The sequence below is a fragment of the Salvia splendens genome, chromosome 6, assembly GCF_004379255.2.
Source record: "Salvia splendens isolate huo1 chromosome 6, SspV2, whole genome shotgun sequence".
NCBI lineage: Eukaryota > Viridiplantae > Streptophyta > Magnoliopsida > Lamiales > Lamiaceae > Salvia > Salvia splendens.
The window spans coordinates 25470067-25483467 of NC_056037.1; the positions used below are offsets into that span (position 1 = coordinate 25470067).

General features: G+C 38.0%; 1 protein-coding gene across 1 annotated transcript; it reads left to right on the plus strand.

Annotated features, from left to right (window-relative positions):
* Nucleotides 1-1626, plus strand: LOC121807468 (GDSL esterase/lipase At5g55050-like). The gene is made up of 5 exons (XM_042207702.1): nt 1-255; nt 346-491; nt 600-821; nt 893-1154; nt 1232-1626. Exons 1-5 carry the CDS (start codon nt 6-8, stop codon nt 1453-1455), a joined length of 1104 nt encoding a protein of 367 aa, XP_042063636.1. The 5' UTR covers nt 1-5; the 3' UTR covers nt 1456-1626.
* Nucleotides 1627-13401: the final 11775 nt, after the last annotated feature.

Here is a 13401-nt window from a genome sequence, read left to right on the forward strand (position 1 = left end):
TACCCATGATGCCTAAACCACATGTTTCTCTACTCCTTTGTGCTTGTGTCGTCTTGCTCAACGTCGTCTCTCACTGCGCTGATGAGGCGTCCCCTGCCATTTTCATCCTAGGCGACTCAACCGCAGATGTTGGGACGAACCAGTATCTGCCCCACGCAATTTTCCGAGCTGATTTCCCTCCCTATGGCATTGACTTCCCCAAATCGCGCCCAACGGGAAGGTTCAGCAACGGCTTCAACAGTGCCGATTTTATAGGTTTGTGACAAAACTCATAACAACATAGACACTTTTAGTTGTTTTGAAAAAAACAGATTCATTTTTTTTGCAATATTCTGTTTTTCACAGCCAGATTTTTTGGCCTAAAGAGGAGCCCACCTTCCTACATGTTTCTTCTTACACTGAATCCTCATCGTTTCCGAAAGCATCTTCTGAAAGGCGCTAACTTTGCATCAGCCGGTGCAGGAGTTCTCGATATAACAGGTCCAACCGGGGTGAGATTCCTTGCTTTCTTCGAGTCTTGTTGCAGTAGTTTCAACTGAATTTGGCGGTAAACTGACTAATGCGTCTGGTTTTCTTATCTCGTTCCACAATGTGCACAGAGCGTCGTGCCATTGTCACAGCAGGTTAGTCAGTTCTCTGAAGTGAGGAGCAATCTCACACTTCAGCTTGGCTCCGCTGCAGCAGACTCGATGCTCTCGAAATCCATGTTCTTCATCAGTGTAGGGAGCAACGACATATTCGGCTATTTCCAAACCAACAGCACAATGAGTAAAGACAACTTCATTGCCACTGTGATCACAACATATTCAGACCAAATCAGGGTGAACTTTCTTGAAATTCTCATGTTCCTCTCTTCATTAGTATACCGATTCTGTTGTTCTTCCTCTGCTAGAAACTGTACAAGCTCGGAGCGAGAAAGTTTGGTATTATAAGCGTGCCACCTGTGGGGTGCTGCCCGTCTCAAAGACTAGTGCAGAAACTACTCTACGGAACCGATGGCTGCTTTGAGATGCAGAATGACTTCGCCTTGACATTTCACTCGGCGCTGGAGGCGCTTCTGAGCCACCTCAGCTCTAAGCTACTGGGATTCAAGTACTCGCTTGGAAACGGATACAGAATGTCGATTGATGTCATAAACAATCCACATGCCTCGGGTAATGCAGCTTATCATAATCAGACCAAATTATGGCCTTAAAATTTGCTTACGTTCTTGTAATGCCTTGTTTTGTAGGATTCGAGAATGTGGATGCAGCATGCTGTGGAAACGGGCTACTGAACGCGCAAGCCCCGTGTAACTCTTCAGCAACGGTCTGCACAGACCGACGCAAGTTTTTGTTTTGGGATATGTTCCATCCTACTAAGAAAGCAGCCTTTCTTGCTGCACAGACACTCTATAATGGCCCTCCAAATTATGTATCACCAATTAACTTTTCTCAGCTGGCTGAGGACTATTAGTATCAACAAACTTGTTTTTTTCCTTACACTTTTCAAGATTAAATGATGAATGCAGGTCATCATGGATTTCAGTTTCATATCATCGTCGTTGTAGTCGTTGTTTAGTCTGGGATCAATAAGGCGTTCGTATACACTACACGCCACTGATGCAACTGAAACTAGGATCAACTACACTAGATTGATAGAAGGTTTTGTAAAGGATAGGACTTGTATTGATAGATGGAAGGGAAGAACTACAACATAAATTACAGTAACCTCACTTGTTTGAGAAGCTCTTGCCTCACAATTCACAAATCACTCACACAATATTCAACAAGGATCTAATTACGATATACTACTCCGTCCTCAAAAAACAGGCAAAGTGATAAATGACATGAGTTTTAATGTGCAATTGGTAAAGTAAGAGAGAGATTAGAAAAAACAGTGTTATAGGGTCCACATTATTAGTAGTTTGTAATTAGTTAAAAAAATTTCATATTTAGACTTTATCTAATTTTGGGCTAAAAATGGTAAAACTAGTGTATTTATTTTAGGACAGAGGAGTATTCAACAAAGATGTGCTATAGCACCTCCAAACACCTAATCTCCTCTATCCACCAATATATCCCACTTTGACTAACCTAGAAAAGGTTTTAAGAAAGCTAAAAGAAAGTTAGATAAAAAATTAGTGAAATATGGATATTAAATAGTAATGGAATGTTATATTTTATTATTATTAAATTCATATTTTGTGTATTTACGTTATTTCCCCTTACATTAGTTTATTAATTACACCTATTTGAGGACAAAACTATATATTACGTGTATGAGCTATAAATAATTGCTAATTAATTAACAATCACAAATTAAGCTTAAATCTTAGCCATTAGATTAGGAGATTTACTAGTGAAATAATGCCATGATGATTATATTTAAATTTTAAAAAAATATTAAATAAACTTAAATAGTATTAATGTCCATTCTTATACAATATGATAGTTAAAATTAATCATTTCTCCCCTCCTCAAAATATGATAGTTAAAATTAATCATTTTTTTCCTCCTCAAAATCATCTTAATATTTTAAATTTAAGTAACTCTCTCTATTTAAATTCTTTTTTAGCGAAAAATATATCAAATTAAAGGTAATTGCATATGGATTCTAACAAGATCTTAATTGCATATGTTCTGACGATGACCGGATGATGAAATTTTCTAATTATTTTTATTTCAATTTTCGTATATATTGATAAGCAGATTTTATATTAATATAATGCATGTACAATATCAATAAAACTTTGTTGATATTTTCTAGTACTTGTATTGAGATTCCCATGTCACGGTGTTCATATTTGTAATACACTATGTTTGATATAAAAAAATCGTATGCTATAACAGATTGACTATTTTACTCTTTCGTTGATATTTTATCAACTCCCTCCGTCCCAAGTTACTTGAGTCGTATTCATTTTTGAGTTGTCCCAAGTTACTTGAGTCATTTCTCTTTTTACCTAAAAACAAAACATCTAATCACACCTACTTTATTTTTTCTTTTACTTTACTCTCTCTTCTTTCTCTTACTTTATTAACTCATCTTCTTTATTTTAACTCACTAAACACAACTTTCTTAAATCACGTGTCGAAAAGAAACGCCTCAAGTAACGTGGGACGGATGGAGTACTATTTATCAAAATACTTGAGTTTTAAACTCATTTACAGTCACGACCGCCCTTACTAAGGATAGTGAAGACGGGGAAAACGTGACGAGGGGAGGGACTAAGGAGCGGGGAAGAAAAGGGGGACGCAAATATGAAAAACCCAGTTAACTTCAAAAAGAAATATTTTAGTTCATTGAAAAGTTAAGCAACGGATTTTAGCCTCAAAATACTTAATGTCATAAAACAGTATTAAATAGTGCGGAAGACTTCTAGAAATTAATTTCAAACACGGCAGCGGAAAAACAAGTATCAAAGGAGAGTCATAGGATGATGCCCATGTATGAAGACACGACGCATCCTGGAATTCCTAAAGCTCACTAAACATCCGCCGCAACATCACCGCTCAACCTGCACATAAAGAAAGCATATGCAGGGCTGAGTACTTGATATACTCAGTGGACACACGTCAAAATATTTGATAAAAGTTATGTCATCCATACCATAGTGAACTCGAGTTTTAACATTTTAGAAAAGAAATATCATCGAGTATCACAAAAACATTTTCATAGCCTGGTCAGGCAAAACAATCTCCCCACTTTCTCAACAATCAATCATTCACATCCTCTTACCATAGTGCGACGAAAGTGTGGCCACACTATTCGCCCACGAGACCGGCCTACTAGCAAGGGCGGCTCACGATCCCCTCCGTGTACACAGGCTGATAGGGTTTGCGGCCCTACTCAGACCCGAATTCGTTTATCATAGCCCTATAGCCTAATGGAGCGAACTCACAAACTAGGCATCAAGCACAATCTCGACATAGCCCTATAGCCTAACGGAGCAAGCTCAAACGAACTAGGCATCAGGCAACAATCTCAACATCAAAATAATCACGGCATGACATAACACTTTAAACCACTCTTATAGCTCTACAATCATACTTTTGAAACGTAAAAGAGTTTAGTAAAAGAAAGCCCACCTCGCTTGCTTATACCACACAATCACGACTTTACGCAACCTTTTGCTCTTGGTACCCCAGTACGTACAACAACCCTTGTCAATATCACCACACAATCAGGTTTTCCATTTTTACAATTATCATGCATGTCTTATCGTTCCTTTCATCGTTTTCTTAGATTGCCCATCCCCAAACGTTCATCAACAAAAACGAAACGAACACTCAAACATACATCAACATGTAACACATAGCCACATCATATGATACGTTTCTTATTCACACATGTATCATTTATTCACTCAAAACTTGACAACAAGTATTATTTTAACATGACAGAAATCTGGCAAAACTGCGCAGTCGTTTTGTAGAAATCATTAAAAATCCATCCGACCTCTGTTTGGGCTCAAATTTTATCACAACATAGTAGACACGTCAAAGATCATCCGGTTAAAATTTCACATCAAAATCGCATCTTTCGGCCGGTCAAATCAAAAACGAAACTCACTGGACGAGAATACAAATTCTGACAGAACTGCGCAGTTAACTTTAAAAACTTTATTTAAAATTCATCTTTTATCAAAAGAGGCTGAAATTTATACAAAACACAGAAGACATCTCAAATTTTACTCAGTTAAAATTCGTGCTAAAATAAGATCGTTTGGTCGGTCAAACACACGTCGGAATCTACTGTCCGAACACCACAGTTTTTATGCTTCACAAATTCGAATTAAGGTTTATCCATCATTCATCCAAACACATATATTCATGCTTCCAACACATAAGCATGCTTCAAAAAGATCTCACAACCATGTTCTCATATATTCACAATTCATTCACCAACGAATCATCCACAACCTCACACATACACATACATAAACGCATATCCACATACTTTCTCATGCAAAACATCAATCCCAACCGATTAATTTTTAGATATATGATTTCTACACTCACTATGTGCATGAGGGAATCAAGAAACATGAGTTCAATGGAAAGGATGAGAAAGAGAATTCAAATATACCTTTGTTGTTCAAAAACAATCGGTGGGAAAGATAATTGATGTGATTCTTCGATGAATCTTGAATTTCCAACTCCAAATTGATGCAAGAACAAAGGATTGGTGAAGAATTGGTGGAGAAGGAGAGGGAGGGAGAAGAAATCGCGTGGGAGAGAGGAGAGGGAGAGAGCGGCGTGAATAATAGGGCTAGGGTTAGGGTTAGGGTTTGACTTATTTATTCTCTAGGTTTAATCCCACACTTAAATAAAATAATTAAATTGTGGGGGAATAAAATAAAATCCCACCATTAAAAATAAAAGTAGGCGTGTGGAATGGGAGAGATCAAGAAAAAAAATACTTAAACCCTCAAATCAAATAGGAATAGGATTTAAATTTGGTAAGGTATGGTAAGATTTAATTGGATTTTAATTCAAGGAAGGAGACAAACAAGATACCAATTAAATCCACAAAATAATTCCTTCTCCTGATTACTAAGAGATTTCGAAAATCTCAAGGGTGGACAAGGGGTCGAAAATCATGTAGAATAGCATATAGATAATTTGGTTTGGATTTAATTTGGTTAAATATCCCAAAGCAATTAATTAAATCCAAGAAACAAAGTATTATTTCCAATAAGTAGGGGGGCCAAAAATTTCAAATAAAATGGCTAGAATGATTATGCATGATCCCATTAATTTAATTCACACATTGGAAGCTTAATCACCTTAACTCACATAACCCACAACAACTAATTTCACATAATTAACTCAAACACATAGAGACTCAATTTTCCACAAAAGAAATTCTTATTCAACATCCACATTAATAGAAATAGAAGTCGCAAAATTTCGGGGTGTTACATTTACTGTGACATCCCTAACCCGAAACGTACATCATTTTGCATCACTGCAGGTTTTTTTCCGTATTTCAAAATAAATAATGAATATATTAGGTATAATATAAAGTGTTTAGTATGTTAATTTATTGATTTAAATTGTGTACATGGTTACGTAAACATGAGATAGTAGTGTATGCATGATTTTATATATTATACGTACTTTGCAATTTGGTATGCATGGGAAATGCATGTATTATGCCTATTTGTGTGTGTAAGAATTTTTGTCCAATACTTTAATAGGTAATGTATTTATACTATGTCTAGTTGTTTTCTTTAATATATCTATATATATATATATTATGTATAAAATTTGATCACAAATGTTCAATATTAAAATTTAATGAGCATGCATGAAAGTATAGTAATTGTGAATGCATGTGTACGTGTGCATGTTGCATGGGAGTTTTTTTTTCACATAATGAAGTGAGCTCTACATATATATATTTAGAATATTAAATGTTAGTTTAATTGTAAATCATGTTTATCCCACAATTGTGTGTAGGTGGCGTGTATCACCATGTGTCTTGCTAGGGATATGCCACTTGGAGTAATAGCATACTAATTAATATGTATAAGTCGGCAAATAGCCGACGTGCATATATAAACACAGATATATATATATAGGGGTAGAGATTAAGAAAAAAAAAGAGGGAATCGGTCTCAAGGGATAATAAGGATTTAGAAGGTTAGTTTGAAACACTTCATTTGATTGAGTCATATACATGCTTAGTTGTTTAGAGCTATAATGATGAGATTTGTGAAAATGCATTAATAAATACATGTCCTTCTAAATTAATGTTTTCACTATGTTTAAATATTTCATGTGTATAATTTATTAAAACTTAATCATAATCTCATAGGGTTGTATAGGATTGGGTGCTCTATAAATTAGACACGTGTGTAAATTGTTTTTATGATAAGAGATTTAATTATTATAAAAAATACGTCAGAGGGGTTGAGGTGTCACAGTTTAAGTGGTATCAAGATGTGACGACCCGAACTCTGATATTATAAATGTAAGAAGTGACAGCTAAATATGTATATAAATAACAATCAAAAACTGAATTTTGGTTTTTATAAACATGAAGCAACACCAAGAAGGGAGATTTACGAAGAAAGTAACGACGAGAAACGAAGGATCTTTTCCTAATAATTGGAAAGTAAATAAGGTGAGCTTTCTATCCTACATACTAATGTGGATAAAAATCCCAAAGTAATTTCGAGATGAGTTTTGGTGAAAATCCAAACTCATGCGCGTCAATGTTATTGTCCCGTCATAAATGATTTATGTCTATCTACCTTGGTTATGCCAAATAAGTTATAATCGAATTCGGGTTCAAGTAAGGCTGCAAACCTTGCTTGGACTAGTGTACACAAATGGACCGTGAGCCGTTGGCCGGTCATGTGACCGTCGTGGAAGGTGGCCACCTTCCCGGTACACAAATGTTAAGATATGGTAAAGGAACTTAGACCGCGGTTGAACATACAATTTTAGCAAGCTCGGGCCTTTGAAGTAAAAATCAATGAGTGTTGCTGTGATGACGTGACAATACTTTCAAATGTATAATTGTATCTTTCGGCACTGTGTTCATTGAGTACTCTTGTACTCAGCTCTGTATATATTTCTAAATGTACAGGTTGAGCTGCAAAACGGTGAAGCAAGGGTGTTGAGAGAAAGTTCTTTTGAGTTTGATCTAGCAAGACCTCTGAGGTTTATGTCTCTATACATGAAACCGTGTTGTTTACTTCCGCTGTGAAAGCTATAACTACAAATCTTATTTTGTATCATAACTCTATCTTTTGATCCTATATAAACTCCTACTCAAGTATCCCAGGATGTAGTACATGTTATTTTGATAATCTCCCGTCTGAATTTGTACTTGTTATTGCTCATCCCATATTCTCATCCCCACTTCTCTTACTTCCCTTTTAGTCACGATTTTCCGTACTATACCATCCTTAGGTAGTGCGGGTGTGACAGAGTGGTATCAAAGGAAGTTCTTTTCTGCCCTGAACCTGAGTGTCATTTTCTTTTCATTTCTCTGTCTAGACTCTTTCCACTAGACTGTAAGTGATCAACTCTCAGCACTCTCACCTATCGCACTCAACCAGAAGAATGATTCAAAAGCCAAGTTATGTAATTAAGGAAAGGAAAGAATAAAGAACGAGAAATCAGGTCAAAGAAGAAAATAAGTTATTACCATCTTTCTCTTTTCTGAGCGAAAAGTAACAATAAATGGAGGATTATAACAAGTAGAAAGCAACCAAGTAACAAAACATAATTATGGAATCTTGAGGCAATAAGATATTATCATACCTCTTCATAATTTATTTTAATTTCACATATATACATATACTTATGTGAGACAGAGAGATGTGAATTGATGAATGTTTTAGTGTAGATGGCCCCTTTCCTATTTACTGCTAGGATGAGAACGTCACCGATACAAAGCCCAGAAGATATGATAAAAGAGTATGAGGAATGAGCTATGCGCTTTAATGAAGATCTAGGAGAATTCCTTGCTCGGTTTGGCAAGCTCTAGAGACGGGCCCACCGGTATGGGGTTGATGATATGGATGGGATTTCACGACTTGTTAGTCTACTACCTTCTACCTGGCAGCAATGGGCAAGGATGATCTCCAAGGATTATATTTTCTATCGTAGGCCACGCTTTGTGTACACAGGTGATTTCCTCCACTTCTTAGGGGAATTCAGTTGTGTTACACTGTTTACAGACATGCTCCTCTAAGGCCATATATATTACCTGGTGACCCCATCCTAGCAGGAGGATCCATACTTTCGGGTTAGCCGAGTATTGTGCCTGGTATGATGCAACCTTCTCCTTGGCCCGTTACTTGAGGACATAAGGCACGATATGAGGCTGAGGAAGGCCCGTTACGACCACTGCCTGTTGAAAGAAGGTGGTCACCATTGAGGTGGTCACCAGTGAGGATCCCTGAGGCCCAGACACCTATGGAACATGCTACAACGATAGACACGTCAACAAAGAGGTGCAGACAGGGTAAGGCCCCAACTTGTACTCCTATCGACTTAAAAGATCAACCATCTACGGTGGGTACTGGTCATTTACAGCCTCTATCCACGACCCCACGTGTATCTCCAGTTGAGGGGACTTCTCCGGTCTCTGTTTACCACCCGCCGACTTCAGAGGAGCTCAAGTTTAATGCCTAGATAGTTAGTCATTTTGATGAGATGACTCGGGGACGATATAGGCCAGGAGGGAGTCGTATGACCGCCTTTGTCTTTACCAGTTCTGATGATGAAGACATTGAAGAAGAGCTAGAGGAAGAGCCAGAAGAAGATCTAACCTGCAAGTCAAAAGCCAGTGTCATGAAACCTACAACACCTTAGTAGTAGAGTAGATGTGATCACTGTACTTATCCGAAACAGACCCGTTGTGAGACTGTTCGGTTATTTGTTTTTGTTTTGTGTATAGTAGCTACTACTTTTGTATGATGCATATATGGGTACATGTATTTCATGTGTTAGGTTTTGACGATGTTTTGGATAGTATTGTAATGCATGTAAAACTATATTTTGTACAAAAAGTCCTTTTGGTTATCCAAAAAGGCAATTTTCACATGTATATATATGTGTACATATTTTCAACGACTTCATTATCCTTATTGTTATTGTTGAATAATTTTAGTCCGACACAATGCAAATAGTGTTTATTTATTTATTTTATCAATCTAAATGGTTTTACCACAAATACACATACACGTAAAGACATATAAAAAAAATGTTTTGTCAATGTAGAATGTCACCAAGGAGAGTTGGGCGACCTCGAGGGAGAGGGAGAGGAAGAGGAATTGGAATAGTGTTACCACCCGAACATGAGGAATTTGAGGAACAACGTGAAATAACTCCACCACCCCCACCACCTCTAGTACCGGATCGAAGAAAAGAAGAGATTTTCCTGAAACAAAAACCACCAATATTTGATGGTATGGGTGATCCGACGGATGCAGAAACTAGGATACGCACAATTGAACGCATTTTCAACTTATTTCACTTCACAGATCCAGAGCGTTTAATTTGTGTGTCTTTCCAATTAAAAGGGTCGGCAGATTACTGGTGGGAGGCACGGAAAAAAATAATGGGGGCTCAGGAGTTAACCAATATGACTTGGGAGCAATTCAAAGAAGAATTCTATGAGAAATATATTCCCAAAAGTTATCGGAAGAATAAGGAAATGGAATTTATAATCTGAAACAAGGAAGGATGTCAGTAACAGATTACGAGCGTATATTCACTGACATGTCCAAATATGCCCCGGATCAGGTTAACACGGAGGAGAAAATGGCTGAAAATTTTGTGGTGGTTTAAGACATGAAATAAGAATGGCATTGGCAAGCCATGGTGAGTTATCTTATTCTGAATCTCTTAAACGAGCGCTTGCCATTGAGTCAGCAATGCCAGTAGAGAAACCTATGCCTAGTGTACCACCGCCACGTGCTTAAATTCAAAGGCCAGGAGACACAAGAATGTGGGATGGTAATCGGACTAAACATGAACACAAGAAACCATGGTATGGCCAAGATCGTGCGCAGAACTTTCCGAGACAGTCTATTTTCAATTCAGCAGGAGGCCGGCCAAGTCCCATTCCATGCTCCAATTGTAACAAGATACATAATGGGATATGTAGAGTCGGGACTGAAGCTTGTTATAAGTGTGGTAAAATTGGGCATTTTGCAAATAATTATCCAGCCAAGTCTTATGGAAGGGTTACAGGACACTATCCACTAGGACAACACTCCTAGCTACGGGCGGTAAATACACAACCTCATAGAGGTCCGCATTAACCCCCACAATGTCCGTAACACCATCAAGTGAGACTTCCAGCACAGGCCAGGGCCTACGCACTGAGGCGGGGGCAGCCTGAGGGAGAAAAAGGAAATCTGGCAGGTATGGCCATGCTACTTGACACGCCTGTAATTTTATTATTTGATACTGGCGCTTAACATTCTTTTATATCGGACTCTTGGGTTTATACCTTGAAACTGACAGCTGAATATAAAATCAAGGTAACCTCACCCGTCGGAGGAATTATAGAAATCACTCGAACTTGCTCGAACATAGAAGTCTTATTGGGGGAACATAGGATCCTAGTTAGTAAATTGAAGGTCCTGAAGATGTGTGATGTTGACCTTATACTAGGAATGGATTGGTTGGCTGAAAACCATGTCACCATCCAATGTAAAGAAAGAAAAATTTTCTTTCAAAACACAAGCGAAGAATGAACAAGTTTCTATGGGTCACCATGAATAAACGAAAATCCATAATCTCTGCCTTACAAACAACAACATTAATAAGAAAAGGGTGTCCCACTTACCTCGTTTACCTGAACGAGGAACATAAGAAAAAAATGGAAATCGGGGATGTGAACGTCATGCGTGAATTTCCAGACGTGCTTCCTGATGTTCTACCTGGGTTGCCACCTGATAGACAACTAGAATTTAACATTGATTTGGAACTTGGATCTGCCCCAATATCGAAAGCACCATACCGGATGGCGGCAAAGGAGTTGGGAGAACTCAAGATACAGTTACAAGAACTCATGGACCTAGGCTTTATCAGACCTAGCACATCACCATGGGGAGCTCCTGTACTCTTTGTCAAAAAGAATGATGGATCGCTAAGAATGCGTATTGACTATCTGGAACTGAACAAGCTAACACTTAAAAATAAATACCCATTGCCAAGGATAGACAATTTGTTCGATCAACTCAGAGATGCTAGGGTATTCTCCAAAATGGATTTAAGATCTGGCTATCATCAATTAAAGATTCGGCCAGAAGATGTACCCAAAACGGCTTTTCGCACACGATATGGTTACTGTGAATTTTTAGTAATGCCTTTTGGATTGACTAATGCCCCTGCTGTATTTATGGATCTTATGAATCGCGTATTCCATCCTTATCTGGATAAGTTCATCTTGGTCTTCATAGATGATATACTTATCTACTCGAAGGGTGTAAAGGAACGTGAGGAACATCTCAGAGTTGCATTAGAAACCTTGAGGACTGAAAAGCTCTATGCAGAATTTAGCAAATGTGAATTTTGGCTAAATGAGGTGAACTTCCTTGGACACGTGGTAATTGCAGAAGGCATTCGAGTGGATCCGACAAAAGTGGAGGCTATACAAAAGTGGAAATCACCAACCACCCCTAATGAAATTCAAAGCTTCCTTGGGTTAGCCGACTACTACAGAAGGTTCATTGAAGGTTTCTCCAAGATTGCTAGGCCAATGACGCAACATCTTAAAAAGGACATCAAGTTTGTGTGGACATCAGAATGCGAACACAGCTTCCAACTACTGAAGGAAAAATTAACAACAGCTCCGGTGTTAGCAGTCCCTGAATCAGGACTAAATTATGTAGTTTACACTGATGCCTCAAAGAGAGGGTTGGGTTGGGTTGTGTGTTGATTCAAAATGGGAAAGTAATTGCTTATGCGTCACGGCAACTGAGGCCCCGAGAGATGAATTACCCAACGCATGATTTGGAATTAGCCGCAGTAATACATGCTCTGAAAATATGGAGGCACCACCTTTATGGAGTTCGATGTGAGATTTTCGCTGATCATAAGAGTCTCAACTACTTCTTTGAACAAAAGGAACTGAATATGCGACAAAGAAGATGGCTTGAATTAGTGAAAGATTACGATTGTGGCATAAACTACCACCCATGCAAGGCTAAAGTGGTAGCCGATGCTCTTAAACGAAAATCTCAGCAGTTGGCAGTGGTGATCACTCAAGAAGAAGAACTATGGCGAGAATTCGACAAAATGGGGCTGGAAGTAGTACAAACACCTGAAACAGTGAAAGCAAAGATTGCCAACTTAGTGATGGAACCAGATTTGAGAACTCAAATTATAAATGCACAAAGACAAGATGACATCATGGAAAAATTTCGAACAAAAGTACGACCTGGTGATGAAAAAAGTTTTAAGGAAGAAGCAGACAATGCTCTCACCTTCGATGGAAGAATCTGTGTGCCAAATAATGACGAACTCAGAAATAAGATTTTGAGTGAAGCTCAAGACACCCCGTATACTGCCCATCCAGGGAGCACCAAGATGTATCAAGATTTGAGAAAAAAAATTTGGTGGAATGGTATGAAAAGAAGCGTTACCATGTTCGTGGAAAGATGCCTAGCATGCCAGCAAGTTAAGGCACTACACCAACGACCTTATGGGAAATTGCAACCTTTAAAAATTCCTGAGTGGAAATGGAATCATATAACAATGTACTTTGTAATAGGTCTGCCTAAAACTAAACGAGGAAATACTGCTATCTGGGTTATCGTTGACCGTCTTACCAAGTGTGCTCATTTTATTCCCATTCATATCACTTATGGGTCAGAGAAGTTAGCTCAGTTGTATGTCTAAGAAATCATACGTCTGCATGAAATCCCAATAACAATCACATCGG